The 24569-nt window shown below is 45.4% G+C and overlaps 1 protein-coding gene across 3 annotated transcripts in view; it reads right to left on the reverse strand.

Moving 5' to 3' along the window:
• MATN2 (matrilin 2) overlaps nucleotides 1-24569 on the reverse strand; it is a 152409-nt gene that overhangs the window by 118137 nt on the left and 9703 nt on the right. For 2 of the 3 annotated variants that reach the window (XM_082600846.1, XM_082600844.1), the window contains exon 2: nucleotides 19099-19240. In XM_082600846.1, coding sequence (XP_082456972.1) covers nucleotides 19099-19240 — 142 coding nt within the window. Of the gene's footprint in view, nucleotides 1-19098; nucleotides 19267-24569 lie in introns of all 3 variants that reach the window. The other variant, XM_082600845.1, reaches the window with a different exon arrangement.

The following is a 24569-nucleotide window of genomic DNA, read 5'->3' on the forward strand; positions in this document are numbered from 1 at the left end:
GCCAATGCAGGGGACACGGATTTGAACCCTGGTCCAGGAAGATCCCACATGCCACAGAGCAACTAAGCCCGTGCGCCACAACTACTGAGCCTGCGCCCTAGAGCCCATGAGCCACAACTACTGAAGCCCGTGAACCTAGAGCCCATGCTCTGCAACAAGAGAAGCCACCACAGTGAGAAGTCCGCACACCGCAACAAAGAGGAACCCCCGTTCGCTGCAACTAGAGAAAGCCCGCACGCAGCAACAAAGACCCAATGCAGTCAAAAAATAAATTAATTAATTGAAAAAAAAAGTAATGTGCATGTTTAAAAAAACCCCAAAACCTAGAGAGGGACCTCCCTGGTGATGCAGTGGTTAAGAATCCACCTGCTAATGCGGGGGACATGGGTTTGATCCCTAGTCTGGGAAGATCCCACATGCCACGGAGCAACTAAGCCCGTGCGCCACAACTACTGAGCCTGCACTCTAGAGCCTGTGAGCCACAACTACTGAGCCCTCGTGCTGCAACTACTGAAGCTCATGCGCCTAGAGCCTGTGCTCTGTAACAAGAGAAGCCACCACAATGAGTAGCCCGCACACCGCAACAAAGAGTAGCCCGCACTCAATGCAACTAGAAAAAACCCACGTGCAGCAATGAAGACCCAACACAGCCAAAAACAAATAAATAAATAAATTTATAAAAAGATAAAATCAGGGGCTTCCCTGGTGGCGCAGTGGTTGAGAGTCCACCTGCCGATGCAGGGGACGTGGGTTCGTGCCCCGGTCCGGGAGGATCCCATATGCCGCAGAGCGGCTGGGCCCGTGAGCCATGGCCGCTGAACCTGCGCGTCTGGAGCCTGTGCTCCACAACGAGAGAGGCCACAACAGTGAGAGGCCCGCGTACCGCAAAAAAACAAACAAACAACAACAACAAAAAAGATAAAATCAAATACCTAGAGAGCTTTGTTTCCTGCACTGGCCCTGGGGGTCCCCTCAACTCCTCAATACCTCTGCCTTCTTGATGCCTCCCTCATCTACAGTAAGGTCTTGATGAAAACTCCAAATACATTGGAACAAAAAAATACAAGGCATGCTCAGTCCTCTTCACAAAGCTCACCTGGAGACCTAGTCCCTCCAAGCTTTGTGAAAGCGGGGCCAACCTTCCTCCCCTCCCCTGAAGCCTCTGTTTGCCTATCCCCTCCTCTTCTCTACAGTGACTCCGTCAGGAACCTAGATAGTTCTCATCACCATGTCCTTTGGAAACTTGTCCTCTCTCTCTCCACTCTGATACAATGCTTCATTTCCTCCATCCTTAGTTAACTTGGCTTAGGCTTCCACTCCCTAAGTACACCGAGACAGTATATTACACAAAAGGAAATCTACCGAGCCAGAGATTTGTTTCCTCATCACTCGGGGTGCTCGAGTGAACACTGGGCTCCAGCTGCTGCAGCTGACTCAATTAAGCTTAATGCCCAATGCCAGGGTTGCTACGGAAACCAGAAATAACATTTCAGGAATCCCTCACAGCCTGGGTGACTTCGGTTTCTAGGCTGTTCTACAAATAGTCTTTCTTGTAGCTGATCATTAACATGAAGAGCAATTAATAAGACAGCAAGTTTCATGATGATGAAATGATCAGACTTGATCATCACAAAGCACTTAGGATATGCAAATTTTAACACTGAAAAGGAACGTTAAAGGCTGGATTCAATTTCCGTATTCTGCAAATGGAGAAGGTCATGCAGGGTAAAGGTGGGGCAGCCTCCTGACTCTCAGGCCGCCCATGTTCCCTGACACCACACACATTCTCCATCCTGGGCAAGTTACTTACTCTCTCTAACCTTCAGTTTCCTCTTTTACAAGATGGAGACAATGACTGTACCTGCCTCAGAGGGGTGCCATGAAGATTAAGTAAGTGAATATGTGTAAAGTACTTAGAATGGTGTCTGGCACAAAGTTAAGAGTCAAATAATTATTGTTATTATTATTATTTCCACCTGGTATTGTGTTGAGGGCTGTATGGAAGCAACATGGCCATAGCAAAGAAAGCACTGCTATGGACTGGGAGTCCAGAGACCCATGTTCTGGTCCCCACTCTGCCACCCACAAGGTGACAGTGGCCACATAACCTTCTTCTTTTTTTGGAGAGGGGGAGGGTGGCTATGTTACTTTGATCTCTAGGGTTGGACTAAATAATTTCTCAGTTCCTTTCCAGCTCTCGCATGCTATGGTTTTAAGTAAAATGAATTAAATAGGGATGTTCCTTGACCTTTACAAGTGGTTATATCCGTATCTATAATGATAGCTAATATTGATTGAGCAACGATTATATATCAATATAATGCTAGATGCACTAACTCCTTAATGTTCACAACAACCTATTATCCCCATTTAACAGGTGGGAAAACTGAGTCTCAGAGAGTTTACAGTAATTTGTCCAAGGTCACACAGTTAGTAAGTAGTAGAATCAAGATTCAAATCCAGGAATCTAGAATTCATACTCTTGATGATTAATCTACAGGAAACAACAAATGTACACACACAGCTATAGAAGGGTACAACCTGTATGACTTTATATCACATTAATGTTCCCTCATTGTAACTGTAGGTACTCTGCAGGCTTTACATAAATTCGCAGCAACTCGTACTATTCAAGAAGGTTTTGGGAAACTTGCCACAAATAAAATAATTCTTAGTTCTTCATTACACTCCAGGGATGATCATCTCCACCAACATCCCTCACCAGGATGATGTCGTTAGCCTCCTAAACGGCCTTTGCCTTGTTCCTCTACAGACTGTTCTCAATCCAGCAGCCAGAACAATCCTTTAAACACAAGTGAAAGCATGTCACTCCTTTGCTTAAAACCCTCCGATGGTTCCCACCTCTCTCAGAGAAAAGCCAAAGACCTAACAACGACTCACCAAGGTCCCCATGTTACTTCCCTGAGCCACACTGCACTGGCATTGCTGTTCTAAACACTTCAGGAGAGCCTGGAACATTCTTCCCCTGGATTCAGCGACTGTCCCCTCACCACCTTCAAGAAAATGCCTTAACACAGTAGACTGGATGACACTAGTGTCGCCTACTTAAACTTCACTTCTCTACTAAGCCCCTTCCTGCTTCTTTGCTAAGATCCCGAGCAGCAAGAAAGTGACCATGACCTCTGCGAGCATAGGTCCCATCCCCACCAGGAACTACTCCTTACTGGAAGAAGACAGTCTTGGTTATTCCAGTCTCCAGACGAGGTAGCTGGAGTAGGCACACAATCCGGTTTTGGCCTATGGGGAGTAAGGGCAAGTCTACTGAAGATTTTGGTCTCTGATAAAAGGAGTGAGTGAAGGGACAAAAAAGTCCTCTTTCCTCCACTCTTATTCTCTTCCTGCCTTGACCATAACCATGGAAGGATGTGATTTTTGGAGCTGCAGCAGCCATCCTGTGATTTTTTTTTTTTTTTTTTTTTTTTTTTTTTTTTTGTGGTACACGGGCCTCTCACTGTTGTGGCCTCTCCCACTGCGGAGCACAGGCTCCGGACGTGCAGGCTCAGTGGCCATGGCTCACGGGCCCAGCCGCTCCGCAGCATGTGGGATCTTCCCGGACCGGGGCACGAACCCGTGTCCCCTGCACCGGCAGGCGGACTCTCAACCACTGTGCCACCAGGGAAGCCCCACCCTGTGATTATTAAGGCAGAAGCCTAAGAAAGGAAAGCCAATCTCCTGGGATGAGGTCACTTTAGCTGGAAATAGCCCTGGCCTCAAAGATAAAGCTGAGCCACTGCCACGAACTGGGAATCACTGATCTCCAGACTTCTTGTAAGATATTCAAATACCTTTTAAGAAAAACACTGTTAGCTTATTCCAATTGCACCCTACCTAATACCCAGAGATTTCACTACTGATATCAAGCCTGCTATAGAGTAGCTGCTCAACAAAAATGTGTTTGTTCTACGTATGAAGGAATGAATCTGATGGTACAACTTTTGACACTTTAAAAATAAAATGTATTAAACTGTTTTGCTAATTACACATATTTTCTGAAATGCTCATGTAATCAATTTTTTAGACATCCTTCTCTAAGATCAATATCTGATTTAAGGGTGAAAGAGAAAAAAACTGCTACTTTATATTTAAATCAGTAGGTGCTCAAAGAGATAAATAAAAATTAACAATACTAATAATATTAATAAATGTCATCTCTCATTCATTTATTCAGTACACATTTATTGTGAGGCTGCTACACCAGATGCTTTATACCCACAGACGAAAAGACCTAGTTCCTAGTTTTAAAGATCTCACAGTAGAGTGGGAGCACAGGAGAGTTAACACCACTTTGCAATGTACAAATTGTGTTTTAAAAATAAACTTTTTTTTTTTGCGGTACGCAGGGCTCTCACTGTTGTGGCCTCTCCCGTTGCGGAGCACAGGCTCCGGACGCACAGGCTCAGCGGCCATGGCTCACGGGCCCAGCCGCTCCGCGGCATGTGGGATCTTCCTGGACCGGGGCACGAACCTGTGTCCCCTGCACCAGCAGGCGGACTCTCAACCACTGCGCCACCAGGGAAGCCCTAAAAATAAACTTTAAAATCGACAATAACAGCAACAAGCATTTATTGAAAGCTAAGTCCATGCCAGGATCTGGGCCAAGCCCTTTATCTGCATGATCTCATCCCATCTTCATTCCCACTCTGAGGGAGGTGCCATTATCATCCCCATTTCACAAACGAGACAACTGGGGTTAGGGTTGTTCTGCTACTTACTCATGGTCACACAGTGGAAAGCCAGAGCTCACATTTGTTCAAAGTTACCTATGGTTATTTGTAAAACCAAGCTGACAAGTGTGGTGGCAGGTGTGGAAACGTTCAGGAGCCACGGTTGATTGGAAGGTCAGTAAGAAGATGGGGCCATGAGACTGTCAGGACAAAGGAAGCCATCTTAGGCTGCCTCTGCAGAACTAGAGGCTCCTGATCGAGAAACGACAGTTCAGGACACCATTCTGTATTTAAAGGAAACATAGGCAGGGTTATTTCTCCCTCCTGAACTTTAACATGTAAACCAAACTATCAGTTTAGCTTCTCCAAGGGATGTCCCCTTGGGTGCCCCCTAGACACTCCAACTGAACATGGCGTTTGAACTCACACAAGGCACTCAATGTTTGTTGAACAAATAAAAATATAGCTACTGTGGTTGTGTGTGGCAGTTTTACATTGCAGCGGTTTGCAGACACGGATTATGTCCATCTCGTCTGTGTCTGGGGCTGGACTTAGCTTCAGTGGCTGGTTGGTTGATGGCTTTGCTCCAGCCCTGACTCAGTCTGACCACTGGCTGAGGCAAACGTCTACATGAGAACAGCCCATGTGGTAGGAGGGGAAAGGGCTCCCCTGAGCCCTAGAAGACTTGGTGTTAAGCCCTAGGCTGCTGCTGGTAAGTTACTTCACCTTGAGCAAGAAGGAATATTTCTGGACTCTGGTTCCCTCACCCTTAACCCTTATTTGTACCAGGGACTTCCATGGCAGTCTGGTGAAGCCCATAACCCCTTCTCAGAATACAGTTGTTAGATGTCCAAAATAAAATGCAACACACACTAGGATGGCAATTAGAAAAAAAATGGAGAATGACAAGTGTTGGCGAGGATGTCAAGAAATTGGAACTCTTGTGCATTATGGGTGGGAATGCAAAATGGTGCAGCTGCTATGGAATACAGTTTGGCAGTTCTTCAGAAAAGTTAAACATAGAATTACCATGTTTCCCAGCAATTCCATCCTCAGTACATATCCAAAAAAATTGAAAGCAGACACTCAAACAGATACTTGTATGCCAGTGTTCATAGCAACATCATTCAAGTAGCCAAAAAGTGGAAACAACCCAAGTGTCCATCAACAGATGAATGGATAAACAAAATGTGGTATCTACATAGGATGGACTATTAGCCATAAAAAGAATGAAGTTCTGATACATGCTGAACCTTAAAAATGTTACGCTAACTGAAAAAAGTCAGACACAAAAGAACAGATATGGTATCATTCCACTTACATGAGGTATCTAGAAGAGGCAACATAGAGACAGAAAGTAGAAAGGAAATTCCTGGGGGATGGATGGGGAGGGATGGGGAGTTCTTTCTTTTTCTTTCTTTTCTTTTTTTTTTGTGGTACACGGGCCTCTCACTGCCGTGGCCTCTCCCATTGCGGAGCAGAGGCTCCGGACGCGCAGGCTCAGCGGCCAGGGCTCACGGGCCCAGCCGCTCCGCGGCATGTGGAATCCTCCCAGACCGGGGCATGAACCCGTGTCCCCTGCATCGGCAGGCGGACTCTCAACCACTGCACCACCAGGGAAGCCCCGGGAGTTATTTCTTAATGCGTAGAAAGTTTCTACTTGGGATGATGAAAATATTCAAAACGTCCTGGAAATAGACAGTGATGACGGTTGCACCACAGTGTAAATGTACTTAATGCCACTGAATTGTACACCTTTTTGGGGGGCGGGAGGTGAAGTAGAAAAGAATAGCTTTGGTGCGGTGAACTCGTGGATGGCGAAGATGGTGGCTTTGGGATCCGCCTGGCGGCCGCTGTGCAACCTTACGAGAGGAAGGCGACCGCCTGCGCCATCTTTGCACAGCTGCCGGTGTACAGGTCCCCGATTCTCGAAGGAAGGTCCGCAGCGCCTCGAAGGGGTTTAAGAGGTTCACCGGTGTGTTATTTTTGAATAAAGCTTGAGAGCTTTGGAAGCCCAGCAGGGGCAGTGCCCCTTCACAGAGATTCAGGGCTAGCCTGGTGGCTGAAGGCCTAGAGTTTGGAATTCTTCTCCTGGAGAAGTGCTCTTGGGATAGCTGGGATGCCTAGGTAATGGTTCCTGCCACTTCATCAACAAGTGTGACAAGAAGCGGAGAGTGACAAGAAGTGGAGAGTAGCGTGCCTTCTACGTGGGTACTGTGAATTTTGCTGACACAAAGGATGTTCTCTACCTGGGGCTGGACAGATCCTCGGAACTTCACGGCTTTCCTGCATTAACCCGCGTGAGCAGCTGTCAACCTCCTGGGGTGGAGGGAGGGGACTGCCTAGAAATTTGGGGACCAAAATCAGTTAGGTGGCCTTTACTTGGTCCTACCCAGAGGATTCCAATAAAATATTTTAAAGCAAAAAAAAAAAAAAGAATAGCTTTATTACTTTGTCAGGCAAAGGGGGACACAGTGGGCTCCTGCCCTCTAAAACTACGTGTCCCCTGTATACTTTGACATGGTTCAAATGGTTAATTTTATCTTATGTATATATTAAGACAATAAACAAACAAATAAATCCACAGGATGAGAAAGGAGGCCAATTATGTGAACTACAGTGAATCGAGATATTAAAAAGAAAAAAACGTGTGGATATAGTACCATACTGACTTTAAAAGATAACACTAAATAACAAGATGAAAAGATGCGTTACTAACTAGTGTAATTCTGAAGTAGTGGTGAGTGTAAGCACCATTCTGAGTGATCGCTCACGACTAGAATGTGCCGTGGACAGATCTGTGATCCTATTGCTGAGACGGCACCGCTACTACCCTTGTGGTTTGTGGTTTACAGTTATAATAGAAGGAAATGCTAAGTTGCAGTTAGAGGTTAGTGAAAAAGGATGTTATTTCTTTCTCATCCAAATTACGGACCCACTGAAGTCTCTCCAAGGGATCTGTGGAGGCCCATGGACCCCAGGTTAAAAACCTCTCAACGAGATGATCTCTAAACTCTCTTCTAATTAAAACGGTGTGATCTAGCGGGGATTTCTGGCTCATCTGAATATTATGGATAAATTAACATCTCTGATAAGTTTTTTTTTCTTATCTGTAGCTGGCGATTATTATAAAATCTGCCTCTCAAGGGCTTTGTGAGGGAAAGGGAGGTAAGGAAAGCACTAGGAGCTTTGTAAAACTGTAAAGCTCTCTGTAAATGCCAGGAAGTATCAGGGAAATCTAAGAGTCCACGAAGACGTCTGCCCCATCCCCTGCACACCCGTCCCCCAGGGCTCAGTGTTCCTTCAGAATTTTTGCTCAGATCTTTGTGAACTATGGGAACAAAACACTGGGCCCCCTTTGTTAAAGAATACCATGCCCCGTGTAAAAACATAGTTTTATGAACTATAATGTATGCCAGCAGATTCGAAAATACAGACAAATCAGATCATTTTAAGGAAAATACCAATTATTAAATAGACTCAAGAAGAAACAGAAAACCTAAAAACACTAATGACTCTTAAAGAAACTGAATGAGTTGTCAAATATATCCTCTCTACAGAAGGCATCAAGCCTAGATGGTTTTTTTTGTGTGTGTGTGGTACGCGGGCCTCTCACTGTTGTGGCCTCTCCCGTTGCAGAGCACAGGCTCTGGACGTGCAGGCCCAGAGGCCATGGCTCATGGGCTTAGCTGCTCCGTGGCATGTGGGATCTTCCCGGACCAGGGCACGAACCCATGTCCCCTGCATCTGGCAGGTGGACTCTCAACCACTGCGCCACCAGAGAAGCCCCTAGATGGTTTTATGAGTAAGTTTTACTAGCTCTTGAGGACGTCTTCTCTCACTGATCCTATACAAATTTCCCCCCCAAAGACCCATGCTGCCTGAAACTGTGGGATGTGTACCAAACCCTAAAGACGTGTGTTCCTTTAATGTATGAATAAATGATAAAACTGAGGCAAATTATGAAACGAAAACAATGTATTAGAACTAAACTACTTTGGTAGAGAAAAACAGCTACGTAAATTGCGTGGTCTGCCAATTCCTCTTCATTTTGGAGACAAATTCAAGTTTGATTGGAAGAGGGGAGTGAAGGAGCCTGCTACCTTCAGTGGTTGGGACAATCACACACAGGACAGCCACAAGACACTGGCACCAGTGCATACGGGTGAATGGTACCCTGAGGAGGAGGGGATGCTTCCCTGGCTGTCCATCAACAAGTCCCAAAGATATAAGGATTCTTCATCTTGCACCAGGCTTAGCACAGCGCCTGGAACATGGGGACTCTCTTAACATATTTATTCAATGAATGGATGGAGTAGACTGGAAGAAGGCCCAGTGTCAGGCCTGGGGAATTAAGAGCTGGAGATGGAAAGCAGCCTCTCACAGGCTTGGCCAGACCTGAGTCCCTTGGACAGGATTCCTCTGCAGTTTACTTCATGGTCCAACTTGACTTTGAAAGCCTCAGGGGCTCATCCTCCCAGGGTTTCTCATGGCCAGATGCCCCTCACTGCACCTACTCCATTGTGCCTTTCCAAAGGTCCCTCCTGGCTCTGAGCCCAAGCGGTCAGATGCTTACGTTCCTCCTGTTCCTCCCCCAGCCCGTTCCCCTGCATCAGCTCTTTGTACATCTGGCCATCCAGCTCCCTCTTTGATGTTCTTACTCACTGACTGCCTGCGGGCTTACGACAACTTCTCCCTCCTCCTCCTTTCTCAGCCCCACCATCCTGTGAGCCGCCAAAATACACACACTGCCCTCCTTTCTCCTTTCATCTTCCCTATAAATCAGCCTCCTCTGGATATACTGAAAGGAAGCTTGTCTGAGCTAGTGGTTTTAATTCCTGCCTTTTGAAAGATCTTACTCGGACTTGGTTTCACATCCTGGCTAGACTGCACTGGTTTCCCATCTGCAGCCCGAGGATATTGGCTGCCCAATCCCCTGGGCTTGTCCAATCTGCTTTAAAGACTCAGAAATGCACAGTGGTAAATTAATAAGTACCACACCACTGAAGTCTTTTAACATGCTTCCCTGGCATATGTCAGTAACAGTTCTACCACCCTGAAAGGGAAGATAAAGGGAACAGAAAGGAAAAAGAGGCTACTTAGGAACATGTCGGAGAAGACATACTGTCCTCCACAAACTGGAAAAGCAGGAAGCAAAGCAGCTTGTTACGGGCTGAGCTGTGTCCCCAAAATGCATAAGTTGAAGTCTACAACCTCAGAACGTGACCGTATTTGGAGATAAGGTCCTTAAAGAGGTGATAAAGATGAAAAGAGATCATTAGGGTGGGCTCTAATCCAATATGACTGGCGTCCTTACAAGAAGAGGAAATGTGGACGCAGACAGGTGCAGAGGGAAGCCCGTGTGAGGACACAGGATGCGGGTGGCCATCTGCAAGCCCAGATGAGAGGCCTCACTGTAACTGAGCAGGACCCTACGGGGCCTTCCTGGGACAGACCCCTCCCCATATCCTCTGCTCTAGCTCCTCTCTGAAGTAGCCAGATAATAGTATCTCATGCATATTTCCGGAGCTTTTCAGATACTAAAAACCACCACCCAAACAGAAAAAATTAACTACTTGATGATCATGAGCAAGTAGCCCCCAGACCTTCTGGCATCTAAGGATCGATAACGTTAACCACCCTGCTACCGCACCATCAACAAATAAGGGAACTTTGAATGAGCTGATCACATGCTCTGGGATGCCCCTCCTCACCTGGCCTTTAAAAATGCTTTGCTGAGGGGGCTGCCCTGGTGGCGCAGTGGTTGAGAGTCTACCTGCCGATGCAGGGGACATGGGTTCGTGCCCCGGTCTGGGAGGATCCCACATGCCGCAGCCCGGCTGGGCCCGTGGGCCATGGCCGCTGGGCCTGCGCGTCCGGAGCCTGTGCCCCGCAATGGGAGGGGCCACAACAGTGAGGGGCACACGTAATGCAAAAAAAAAAAAAAATCTTATTTCAAAGGCTCCTAAGGCAGATTTTTCTTGGAAAGCAAATATTTAGCTTTTTTTTTTTTTAAATAGAGGAGAAAGTCCTTATCTTTGAGTTCATTTCCTAATTCTGCAAGCACCTCCCCAGAATCCTGGAATGTGATGGTTTGCAGATGAGAGGTTTATTTAACCCCCTGCACACAAGGCCTTCAACATCCCTGAAGCCTGAGGAGCCAGTTCATTTCCTGGGCTGATCCAGGGGCTACAAAGTTTCAAATGGAAGAAAAATCTGTCTCCTTAAAAGCACAGGTATTGGGACTTCCCTGGTGGCTCAGTGGTTAAGAATATGCCTGCCAATGCAGGGGACACAGGTTCGAGCCCTGGTCTGGGAAGATCCCACATGCCACAGAGCAACCAAGCCTGTATGTCACAACTAGTGAGCCTGCACTCTAGAGCCCATGAGCCACAACTACTGAAGCTTGCACGCCTAGAGCCCGTGCTCCACAACAGGAGAAGCCACAGCAATGAGAAGCCTGCGCACCGCAACGAAGAGTAGCCCCTGCTCGCTGCAACTAGAAAAAGCCTGCACGCAGCAACGAAGACCCAAAACAGCCAAAAATAAATAAATAAATTTATTTATTTTAGAAAAAAGCACAGGTATTTGGGTCCCCATCTCCTCTTTAAGGTCTTAACAAGTCTAAACTCTGCCATAACACAGCCTTCAGAGAGCCCTTCATCTTCACTTTTTTTTTCAAACTAAACATCCTCAGGTCTTTCAACTCTTTTCCGCATGCCCTGGCTTTAGAGACTTTTCCTCTTTGCTCATTTGTTGGTTCATTTTCTCCTCCTCTAGGAATTTACTGAGCGTCTGTCGTGTACCTGGCACGTTATTAGCATCACCAAGACAACACGGACATCGATGCCAGGAATCAATCACTACCAAGGCTGACAAGCGCTGGGCTGGGACAGACGGGCATGCTGCAGGGATGTGATGTGGGGTACTTAATCCCAACCTAGAAGATTAGGGCTGCTTCCACATAGACCCGAAAGATGAGTCCAATTCGGTTGGATGAAACAGAGGAGGTAGGATTGCCAAAAAGGGTTTGAGCAGAGGAAATGTTACGTTGGCTTCTCCAACCCCGCCTCTGCTGCTCAGTGGTTGCATGACCTTATGCAAAACATTTAACCTCTCTAAGCCTCAGTTTCTTCATCTGTAAAATGGGGATAATAATACCATGAAGGGAAGGGTGAACTGCCTAGCACAGTGCCTGGCACATAGTAGATGTTTCCCCCAAACGAGCAGCCATCTTTACCATTATTATCATTATTATCATCAGGTGGGGAAACCTGGGACACAATTGGCTCCAGAGGGGTAAGGCTGTATGCCTCGCCCCCCAAAAGCAGCAGCCATCAAAGAGGAGAAAAGAACGGTGGCTATGTCACCCACCGAGGGGACGTCCTCCACCCCATCCCCCCACACATACACACTGCAGGTGCCAAACACGTGGGCAAGCTGAGGATCAAACATCCTGGAACTGAAGGAGGGAGTGAATGGAGAGGAAGGGATAATGGAAAGCTATGGAAAAGGAAGGGGATAAAGAGTTTACTAGAGAAGAGAAGGTGAGAGAGAGAGTCTGTAAAAGAAAAAAAATCAAGTTATACATTCATGGGGTAGGAAAGCTTTTAACTCTGTGGCTTGTTAGAAGTCAGATACTAATGCTTTTTGGAGTTTTCCCAGTATTAATCACAAGATTGGAATGAAGAATTCACTTCATACAGTTTCTAAAAATTGAATGATAACAGAGATGTTAGTTTATACGTAAAACAAGCACAGGCAGGGAGAGATGAGATGAGATGTACTTTCTGCATCTGGGCTGAGCAGCAGCCATGACAGTCCCTCCATCAGGTCCATAATTCCGTCCCAACCGTATTACAGAGGATGCATAGAGGGGGACTGATAAAAGGGGGGGGGTGATTTTACTTCAAAGGGTTTATTTTTTAAAAAGCCTTTGCTACAGGACTTCCCTAGTGGCACAGTGGTTAAGAATCTGCCTATCAATGCAGGGGACACGGATTCGATCCCTGGCCCGGGAAGATCCCACATGATGCAGAGCAACTAAACCCGTGCACCACAACTACTGATGCCCGCGCACCTAAAGCCTGTGCTCTGCAACGAGAAGCCACCGCAATGAGAAGCCCACACACCGCAACGAAGAGTAGCCCCCACTCGTCGCAGCAACGAAGAGCCAACGCAGCCAAAAATAAATAAATAAATTTTTTTAAAAATAAAATAAAAAGCCTTTGCTATAGTTAAAACAATTCGATAAGCTCTACGCATCAACCTTCATTTTTATAATCAGTTCTAATGATAAAGACACACGCCAGCCACTGGATTCTTTAGATACGTGCTAATCGCTGCGCTGTAAGAGGCTTGAGTCCCCCCTTTGCCAACTCCCCTTAGGTAGAATAATGTTAACAGCTTATTTTCAAAGCCCCAGAAAGGGTTGATTGACCTGGCTCACAGTTTGCTTATACTCTCCAGGTGCAATTTTCTCAGCAAATGTTTTTCATCCTGCATCTGGCTCGTGCCCCACAGCACCTCTTCCTAAGACCTTTTCCTCCTGCCCATCCCCACCCCACCTCCTAGATGTCTCTTCTGCGAAGGTTCTCAAACTGAGGTCTCCAGAAATGCAATTTCTCAGGCCCCAGCCCAGACTTACTGAATCAAACACTCCAGGCATGGGAACCAGCGGTCTGCGTGTAACGAGCCCTTCAGGAGCTTCTGACACACAGTGAAGTTTCGGAACCACTGTTCAGTTTCCTGATCCTTACGCACCCCCCACCCCCACCCCCGCCGCCTCCTGCCTGATTCTGTTGCCCCACCCCCTCTGTCTCAAAGCTTCTCCCTCTCACCTGGAGAGAGGGAAAGAAAGCCAAAGATTGCATGGGGGGCGGGGGGGAGGGTTCACTACGGGAACCAGAGAAGGGACAACCGGAAGGTGGGAATCGGTGATGTCACCACGCCCCAGACGAGACCTGAAGGATCCCTGACTTCAGCCACCTCAGAGGAAAAAGCGGCTTGCTAAGAGGCTGAAACCATGCACAAGAGGATCGTCTCAGGGGTCCAACACACGCGGAGCTTTCGCTGTGGGCGGGGCCAAAGCAGGGGCTCGAGGTCGGCGACCCCGGTGTGCAGGAGCAGCAGCAGCTCCAAATACTGATGGGCATTTCCTGTCCTTCTCAAAACTCCTGGTCGGGGATCAAGCTCGAGTGTGAGGTGCCTTTTTCTTTGCTCAAACACACATCTCCTGAATCACGCATCCTCTCCTTGGGCGAGGGGCGGGGGCGGGAGGTCACCTTTTCATTCTAGGTTTAAAGAAGCCTTAACAAGTTGGCCAGATGGCTTTACTTCTCTTCGCCTTGGCTTCCTCGTCTGAAAATGAGATAAACCAATAACCACCTTGCAGTGGTTTGTTTTTTGTTTTTTTGTTTTTTGGTTTTTTTTTTACAGATCAAGTGAGCTAGCTTGCCCCTGCTCACAACAGGGGCTCGGTAAGTGAGAGTACCTCCAGAGGTGTCATGAGATGTGAAAAACAGTCCCTTTCTTCAAGGGTGTACAATCCGGTACTCAAAACAAGGCAAGTACAAAAATCACCCGAATAGGAATCCTTGGGTAAGTGCCTTTATTACCCCTCAGGATAAGGCAAAGAGGGTTGACGCCTTGGTAGAGGACCTGCAGTGCATGTGGCCCATCCCGGGATGGGAGGGTCCCACCTGGCTGGCAGCGGGAGAAGGTGGCATTTGGCCTGGCCCTGGCTGATAACAAGCCTTGGCCAAGGAAAGATACTCCAGGTAGAAAGAAGAGGGTGAACAAAGCCCTGGAAAGCTCAGGGAAGGAGAGAAAAGTTGTATCCATGACAAAGTGGCTTCAGGGCATTTAAGACTGGTGGCCTCAATGGGTCTGTCCTTCCAGAAACCAGAAGCTCAGATGGCTTCTGGCATCTGCTTTTCCTCCTTCACTGAGGGTGCCAACAAATGTCAATTAGGGGGATTGTTTCAGGATGTGGAAATTCATTTACTGTCAGCCAATGCTTGAAAATGTTAATAATTATCAACCTAGGCGAAAACGTCCATTGGCAATACAGAGCAGGACATTCTTACACTTACGCCAGCCAACTCCTTCAGTCACATTGCTAATTTAGGCGGTTTCAGCTCCTCATACAAAACACATTGTATTCTTACTCATGTTTTGAGGTCAGGTTTAATTAGAGATGTATGCAGAATTGAAAATAAATGCCTCCTGGGCTTCCCTGGTGGCGCAGTGGTTGAGAGTCCGCCTGTCGATGCAGGGAACACGGGTTTGTGCCCCGGTCCGGGAAGATCCCACATGCCGCAGAGCGGCTGGGCCCGTGAGCCATGGCCGCTGAGCCTGCGCGTCCGGAGCCTGTGCTCCGCAATGGGAGAGGCCACAGCAGTGAGAGGCCCACGTACCGCAAAAAAAAAAAAAAAAAAGCCTCCTAATGTACTGTGATTTCCAAGGAACAGAATTTGGGGCTGTATACAGTGAGTTCTTAGATTAGCTTTATTAGCTTTATTTTTAAGTAGTAAATTAACTGCTATGGAGAAATTGCACTAAATTCTGTGACCTCCACCCTCGCACACCTCTGGAATTTTTCCTAGCAGAGTGTGTGGGGGGAGGGAGTGTCAGCTCCCACCATCCCCTAAACACACTATGGGGTCACCCTCCTTTTAAATTTAATTTTTTTAATATTAAAAAACCCCACAAACGTGAATTCTTCATGGGTGCTATTGATCCAAAAGGAAGTAGAAATAAAATGAGATAGGCTGGTAAATTTAGAAAAGAAAGCACATGTCAACAAGACTTGGTTTTAAAAGACAGATGAAACAGGGGAGCCAGTGGGCTGAAGCGCAGACAGTTTGAGTGTGTGCTCTCATTCCAGGAGTGAGGGAAAAGGAGTCAGCAGTGATCGCCACTGTTGTCAGCTGAGAGTCCTCCAGGGGCTTCCACCCCTGCAGCATGAAGCCCAGACTTTTCGTCAGAGCCCGTGAGGTCCTAAGTGAGCTGGTTCCGAACTCCTCTGGGCTTGTCCCCAGCTCAGACCACCTGCCTGACAGACAGGGTGGCCCCGATGGCTTCACCAGGTCCCGCCTCCGTGCTCCATCCTCACCCCTCTCCTGCCAGCTCATCCCCCAGCTCCACGTGGACTCAACTTTCCCTAGGAATGTTTCCTGAAAGCAGCCATTTACAAAGTGTGGTTTGGGGACCCCCTTCACAGAGTCCATGAGATCAAAACTATTTTTGTAACAGTACTGTTTGCCTTTTATACTCTAACTCTCTTATGTGTGAACATCGTTCGAAATGTGGTTTTAGATTCCACATTGCAGTTAAGCTTTAAGGAACTACCATTTGTCAAGTTTTGGTGTCCTATCGGAGAAGAATATCCATAATCACATGAAAAGGCTATTAAAAAACATCTTCTTTTTCTGACTACATGTCTGTGTGAGGCCATAGTTTCTTCATGTAACCCAACCAAAACAATATTTCATGACAGACTGAATGGATGAGAAATGAGAATCCAGCTGTCTTTAATTAAGCCAGACACTGAACAGATTTGCAAAAATGTAAAATCCTGCCATTCTTCTCACAATTTTTTTATTTAGAAAATATTATGATACAAATATTTTTACTTACATTATGGTTAGGTTATGGGTTTATTATTGTTATTTTTAAATTAATTAATTAATAGTTTTTAAAGTTCTCCATTTCAGTTTCTGATCCAGTAAACCTCAGCAGACTTAACCCACAAAAATAAAAGCTCTTTGGTATCCTCAATAATTTGTGAGTGTACAAGGGTCCTGAGACCACCTTCTTGTACTGAGCCTACAGCAGGCAGAGTAGAGTCGTAACTTAGCTGTGCCTCTACCATTGCACACCGACTCCACCAAATTAGTGACCTGTTTACATGTCTGTCTCCCCCACTGCACAAGTGCTTCCTGATGGTGGTTGTTCTTTAACCCCCTCATGCCTGGCACAAAGCAGAAAGTCCAGATGAACGAATGAAGCAGAAGGGAAGCCCACGTGGACACACATCACAGGCTACCGCCCGAACAACATGCAAACAGTCATAGGAGGGCAGATAAATATATGCATTATTTTTTTAAACTGGCTCCAGTTGTTACTGGGCCTCTGGCTTGAATTTAGACATAAATATAAATTTTTTTTTTTTTTTTTTGAGGTATGCAGGCCTCTCACTGTTGTGGCCTCTCCCGTTGTGGAGCACAGGCTCCAGACGCGCAGTCTCAGCGGCCATGGCTCACGGGCCCAGCCGCTCCGCGGCATGTGGGATCTTCCCGGACCGGGGCACGAACCCGTGTCCCCTGCATCGGCAGGCAGACTCTCAACCACTGCGCCACCAGGGAAGCCCAAATATAAATATATATTTTTTTAATCAGAAAATTCAAATGAAAAATTAACCTAAGAAACAATTCTGCTTCTACTCTTTTAAACTTTCAGAGACACCCCATGCAAGCAAGTAACTGGGGAAATACACCATGCAGTGGATATCACAAATACAGCCAAAATGATTTGCCACAAAAAAAGTGATCAGGGCAAGGACCACAACAAGCACAGCTTCTCCATCTCTGTTCGCCGTCAAAGGTAGACCAAAAGCAGGTGGCACTAGAGGATCCAGGCCAGAGTTGCGGTGTTTGCCTTTGGTTTCACGATTCTCACTCACTCACCATGTTCCCAAGTCAAGCAGCCCTCCAGCATGTCAGGGAGCGGCCACGCCATCCCCTGTGGGGCAGAGATGTGCCATATCCCATCCCCCTCTTTGTCCCTGACACATTCTCCTACCAAATGAGAAAAGGGGAAGGGGAGGATACTGGACGTGGGATGGATGCCCTTAGCAATACAGGATCTTTTACCTCCGAAGACAAGGGGTTTCTACCTCAGAGCTTGAGCTCAGGGTGAAGGAGAGGGCAGTGAATGCTGACAACTAGGGGACGCCCCGTGGGGGGGGAGGGGGTATGAGAGTGTGTGAGTGTGTGTTTGTGTGCATGTGTGTGTACAAGTATGTGTCGGAGGTGGGGAGAGAAGAGAGAGAGAGAGAGGCAGGGGGTGGGGACGGGCCTACACATCACCACCACCTCTGTCTTTCTAGACAGAGAGATAGATGATAGATACATAGATACATAGATAGATGATAGATACATAGATAGATGATAGATAGATAGATAGATAGATATGTTTATCATATGATGGTATATGTTTATCATCTTGAAATTTATTTTTTTTAAAACCCTTTAATCAGCGTACTAAATATCCCCCAGTCCTTTCCACATTTGCAGAAGTCCTATGTTTATGTCACTGGAAAAAGATTCTGAAGAGACTAAAGACATGGAGGGCCCAGCATCATGGAGTCATTGTTTAGGTTAACACCGTAAAGGTTCTGACCTCTCAAAACAGAGCTTTTGGTTCCTCTGGTCTCTAACTGTCATTTCGGATGCTGAGGTGACCAGGCACTGGGCAGTTCTCTCAGTGGCCTTCACAGGGGGGTGAGATTTTAGGGGGTACAAATATAAAACACAGTTTTGGAGAACAACTTCATGGAATGATGGTTGTGGTAAAGCTTTCATTCACTGCATACCTATAATTTACATATATTAATTATCTTGCTTTCTCCTCACAAAAATATTCCAAGATCAGCATTAACATTCCCATTTTATGGATGAGGAAACTGAATCTCGGAGAGGTCATGTTGCCTAAGTGTACACACTTGGTCAGTACCAGAGCCAGGTCTATGCCAAAACCCACCATCCTTCCACTGGCCAGCCTTCCTGTTACCCCCGCATCCTAGGCTTTCCAGAGCCCATGTTTAGAACCAGGCCCATACATCTATATTCTGTGTGTTTTCAGGACCTTTCCTTCCTCTTGGAGAAAGAAAAGAATTCACCTGAAGAAAACACGTTCACTGGGTGAGCCTAACAGACCTCTAACATTTTCCATTTCTAATATGTTGATTCCACCTCTCTTTCGTGCCGGCTCCCACCTTCCCCAAACCCGCCTGCTCTTCTTCCCATGCTGCCAGGCAGGGAAGCATTATTAAGACAGATTAGCCAGACAAATCCAATAAAAAATTCTCATAACCCCCTTGTCCAGGTAAGTCCAACCAGGACTTTTTCAGATGAAAACTCGTGCCCTTGCTTATTGGAGAAAAGTCATGAGCTTCAGATTAAATGAAAAGCTTTGCAATAGAAGAGGTTTAATTTCATTTGAAAACCCGTGTACAACCACATTCTCAACTCAGGACGCACTCATTGCCAATGAGATGCCCTCTCCCCCAGCACGCCCAACACGGGACCCAGGGCTGGGAGAGCTGCCCCGACGGACACCCATCCCCTGGTCTGGAGGTCCACCCTCGACCACCTCTTCCTACTTCTGTAGGTGGAGCCCCGTCACTCACCCAGGAGGGCCGTCTGAGGGTGGGTCCGAGCATGTCTCCCTCTGGAGATGGACCTGGAAGGAGGCCACTCCCTGGCCTCAGCGGGGAGGAGGAGGATCTGTCCGAGGATCAGCAGAAAGCAGCCCACCAGCATCTTTTCCATCTTCAAGAAGAGAAAGAGGGGCAAGGCTGTGACAAACACAGTGGGAGAAGAGGGCTGGGTGAGGTTTCTGGGTCTCCCTGAATGCTAGGTGCTGCAGACTCGCCCCCCACCTTTCCCCAGATCAGACAGGCCACTTGTACTGAAAATTCCATTTGTGTGTATGACCCTCAAACCCACTGGTAGGTTCTTGGATACTCTGAGCAGGGCATGCATAGTTGGAATTTTTTGTCACTTTGGTCACTATAAGACTGAATGGAAAACTTGGGGGAAAAAAGTCTACCCTGAAGTTTCTTTTCAGTCAAGTTCATTATTAATTATTCATAGTCACATTCTATATCTTGCATTTGAAAAAGGAAAAACTACATCTGAGGATTCCAAGTAACAATACTTTCTTAGTCTAATAATAGTGGATGGTACAAATTAATATATATATGTTTCCCAAGGAATACATATACGGTTGCATAAGTTAGCATGACTTAGCCTCCCAGCCTCCCTGCCTTCCACACACATGTATTAAGAGGGAACGTGGTGCAGTGTTTTTAAGGGCTTGGACCCTGGCACCAGACCGCCTGGCTTTGAAGTGTCCTGGCTCTGACACTTGCTAACTGTGTGTGACCTTGGGCAACCTGCTTAAACTCCGCATGCCACGTGGGAATATGGTTAATTGGGTGACTTAATCCACGTAACGAAAGCATTCAGGATAGTGTCTGGCACACATGGGGAGGTGAGGACAAGCAAACAAGCAACAGCGTTAGGGGACCAGAGAAGAATAGGATCAAACGCAATGTTGAGCACAAAGCTCTCGGATGCAGAAAGAATTTTGACTCTTGAGTTGAGTTTCAGATATCCGCAGGGGTGAGGGAGTTTCAACCAGAGTAGCACACTCTTGACCAGACTTTACCCATTTTCTGTACTGGTCCCGGAGAGTAGCTGGTGTGAAGGCTCTGGAGGAAAGATTCTGGGCAGGGAAGCGACATGGTCAGATCCAGGGTTTCCCGGGATGGCCAATCTCAGTGCTTCACTTGGGACGAGAAAGGTACTTTCCACATGGTGAATGATGTTGACTATTCTGCCTGGCAAACCCTCATGGAGAAGGCAATATCCTGGGACTAGGTTTAAACGTATTTTTCTTCTAGTTTCTATCATTATAGTGGGTGTCATAGCAATTTATTAATTTATACAAATTAGTGAGGAGGAGGGAATATTTATGGAGGAACAACATTTAAGGAAGATCATCTGCCTGTAAAGTCTTTACTAAATCCTCATCCTGTGCTTGGCAATTTCACCCAATTGATTTCATTCAATCTTCATACTTATCTTGCATAAATCAGAATTATTATTTCTGCTTTTTAGAGATGAGGAAACTGAGGCTCAGAGAAGTTTAGTAACTTGACCTAGGTCACCCAGCTAAAGTAAGCAGCAAAGTAAGGATTCAAACCCAGGGTAAGAGGCTAATTTGCCGATTCACTGATTATCAGAAAACTTGATTAGCTGCAAGTCAAGTCCCCAGAAGGCAATTCATGAAAGGCCATAGCTGTTTCACCATCAGAGGTGGAAACAGGGCAGGGCAGGGGTAGGGACCACTTCCTAAAACATGAAAAAATAATACTCAATAATTCAGTGAACTGCTCAGCAAACTGCTTTCAGAAATTGACCTGGAGATGAACCCAGGCCTGTCGACCTTCAAAGTCCACAGTTTTTCACACTTGCTGTGTTGATCTAGCTCACTTTTCACTATGCATTAAAATTCTATTAAAAATAGCAGATGTTTATTCAGCACTTACTATGTGTCAGGCACTTGGCCAAGTGCTTTAAATTTATTAAGTCATTTAATTCTTACAGTAACTAGAGAAGTTCAATAATTTGCCCAAGGGTATGTAGCTGATAAAGGCGTGAAGCTCCAGAGCGTTGCTAGTTCAGTACGGATAACTACTGCCCACCCCTTATAAACAAATTAAACTCTTTACTAATTGGACGGTTCCCTATTCATAGCTTAATCTGTGAGATTCCTTTTTAGAAAAGGAAGAAAAAAGATTTTGCCTCTTTCTCTTATCTTAAACCTACTGTTTACTGTCAAGTTTCCTTGGTATTTATCACATTTTATGTGACATTCTAAGTGTGTCATGTCATTTATATGTGATTTATTATTTTAATGATGTTCTCCTTCCTCCCATCTGAGCAAATACAAAGTCCACATTTATTTCTTTTAAAATGTATACAACATGCTCTGAAGGCGCACGTCCATCCTGACACATCTGCAATAAATCCAAACATTTAGAGCACGATGTGGTGGATAATTATCATTTTCAAAAAACAAATACCACTTCATGTGGCTTGGGTTTACTGTGGATTTCAAGAAATGTTTGCATTTTCAAGTCACCATGGCTAACCAAAAGGCCCTGAAGATAGGTGAGGGATAGGAAGTTAAAAATAAACAGAAATAAACACTTCCAGCTGTCTAACCCTGAGAAGGTTACTTTCCCTCTCTCTGCCTCAGTTTCCTCATCTTTAAACTGGGGATAATGAAGAAACCTCGTTGTATGAATTAAATCAGCTCATATATATGTAAAGCACATAGAACATTGCCTGGCACATAGTAAGTGCTCAAGAAGCGATAGCTACTTATTATTATCATCCTTATGCAATCAAACCAATTAATATAAAGTACACATTGCTAATTTTTGTCATACTGAGCCATTTAATGTACCTTATATTAACTTTGATGCTTTCTTATGACTACTCTAATAAAACAATGACACACAAATCCATAATTTAAAAATACATGTTAGTATCTAAAAGTATTTAAAACTCTCTTTTTCAGAATGAAATAATGCCACTTGCAGCAACATGAATGGACCTAGAGATTATCATACTAAGTGAAGTAAGTCAGAAAGAGAAAGACAAATACCATATGATATCACTTATATGTGGAATCTAAGATATGACACAAATGAACTTATCTACAAAACAGAAACAGACTCACAGGCATAGAGAATAGACTTGTGGTTGCCAAGGGAGAGGAGGGATGGATTGGGAGTTTGGGATTAGCAGATGTAAACTATTATATATAGAATGGATAAACAACAAGGTCCTACTATAGCACGGGAACTATATTCAATATCCTGTGATAAACCATAATGGAAAAGAATATGAAAAAGAATGTATGTATATGTATAACTGAATCACTTTGTGTAGAGTACAAATTAACACAATATTGTAAATCAACTGTACTTCAATAAAATATTTTTCTTTAAATGTTCTTTTTTCAAAATGCAATGGCAAAGCAAGTCACAGTCTGGTAGAAAAGATTTACAAAACATTATCTGATATATCATTTATCTCCAGACAGAAACTCTTATAACTCAACACAAAGACAAACAACCTACTTGAAAATGTGCAAAATATTTGAACACTCACATTGCCAAAGAAGACATTCAGCTAACAAATAAACATATGAGAAGATGTTCAACGTTCTTAGTCATTAGAAAAATGCAAATTAAACATCACAATGACATTCCATGACAAATCCACTAGCATAACAAAAATTAAAAAGACTGATATAACCAAGTATTGGCGAAGACGTGGAAAACTGGAATCCCAATACATTGCTGGTAAGAATGCAAAATGGTATAGCCACTTGGGGAAACAATTTAGCAGTTTCTCATACAGTTAAACGGACACTTCCCGAATGAGACACACAGGGTGACCAACTGGTCTGGTTTGCCTAGAATTGCCTGTGTTTTTGCACTGAAAGTTCTTCATCCCAGAAAACTCAGTCCTGGGCAAACTGGGCAAACCAGCAACCTAGATATTTACCCAGAAGCTATAAAAACACACCCACACAAAGACTTACACTCAGATGCTCATAGAAGCTTTCTTTGTAAAAGCTGAAAACTGGGAACAATGCAAATGTCCGTATATTAACGAACAGATAAATAAATCGTGGTACATCCATACAATGGACTACTACTCAGCAGTTAAAGGAAGGATGTAATGGGTGAATCTCAAAATAATTAGGCTGAGTGAAAGCAGCCAGACACAAAAAGAATACATCCTGAACAGTTCTATTTATATGACATTCAACAAAGGGCAAAACTCCGTGACAGAAAGATCAGTGGTTCCAGGGGGTGGGATGGGAGAAGATGGTCAGCTACAAAGGGGCAGGAGGGAAATTTCGGGGGTGATGGAAATGCTTACATCATGATTATGGTGGAAGTTACATGGCTCTATACATTTGTCGGAACCCATCAAATTATACACTTAAAAGTGATGAATTTTATTGTTTTAAGTTTGACTTCAAAAAAGCTGTTTAATAGAAACTAAAAGAATGGGGAAAAGGATACTGTATACAAGTCAACATAAAACCAGCATGGCAATATTCATATCAGACAAGAGAGGCTTTTTGAAAACAAATGCAATGGCAGTGAAACAAGAAAAAATAAGTCAGTACATGTAGCCCACATTAATCATTGTTTCTCAGGGGGGCATTTACAGCTGCTAGCATTTGAAGAACAGGAGCCAGAGCCAGTTCCAACTGGAAAACAAAAAGATGTTTGAGAAACAGTTCCTTTCACATATGGATAGGCATATGAGAAGAATTGTTCTGCTGAGAAATAGAGGTTAATTCAATCAGAACAGATTCCATGAAGCATTTGGGGGCATGGAAAGAATATTTTTAAAACAACTAAACAGCTTTGACTTTTGTTCTAGCAATTTTTCTCCTCTCCATGAGACAATGAGTCTTTTCATTTAGCTTTACTAAGAGGGTGGGGCAGAGAGAGAGAGAAGGAGATTGTTCTAAGCATCACTGTTTCAAGTAAATCAACAGACGCGTGGCATCCCATCAGAGCCAACACTATGTGCTGTGGGCCCTGAGAGGAGAGGCCTGGCTCTGTCACAACACGCTGCGACCTCAGTTAGGTGATTGAACTCTCTGGGCTTTAACTAGTCAGCCAGGAAATGAGAGCCGTGGTCTGGAAGCAGCGTTTCTCAGCCTAAACCAGACCACAGGCCCAGGACAGGGGCCCAGGACAGGACAACGCCGCTCCCCTGAGGAAGATGGGCATGACACCCTCTTCTTGCCCCTGCACAAGAAGACAAGGGAGCTAAGGCACTAATATTTTTCTAAGTGCCTACTATGGGCCAGGCAGTGAGCTGGGCACTTGTATATTGTTCTCTCATTTGGTCCTACAGTCATTCTGTGAGGTGGACGAGGTCCCAATTTCATGGGAGGAACACCGGCGGCCACAGATAGAAAGACACTCTCCAAGGTCTCAGAGCTAGTTAAGTGACAAAGCCAAGACTCTAGCCCCGCCACCTCTCAGGCAGC

This window comes from Mesoplodon mirus, assembly GCF_964341445.2.
Source record: "Mesoplodon mirus genome assembly, chromosome: 16".
Taxonomy (NCBI): Eukaryota; Metazoa; Chordata; class Mammalia; order Artiodactyla; family Ziphiidae; genus Mesoplodon; species Mesoplodon mirus.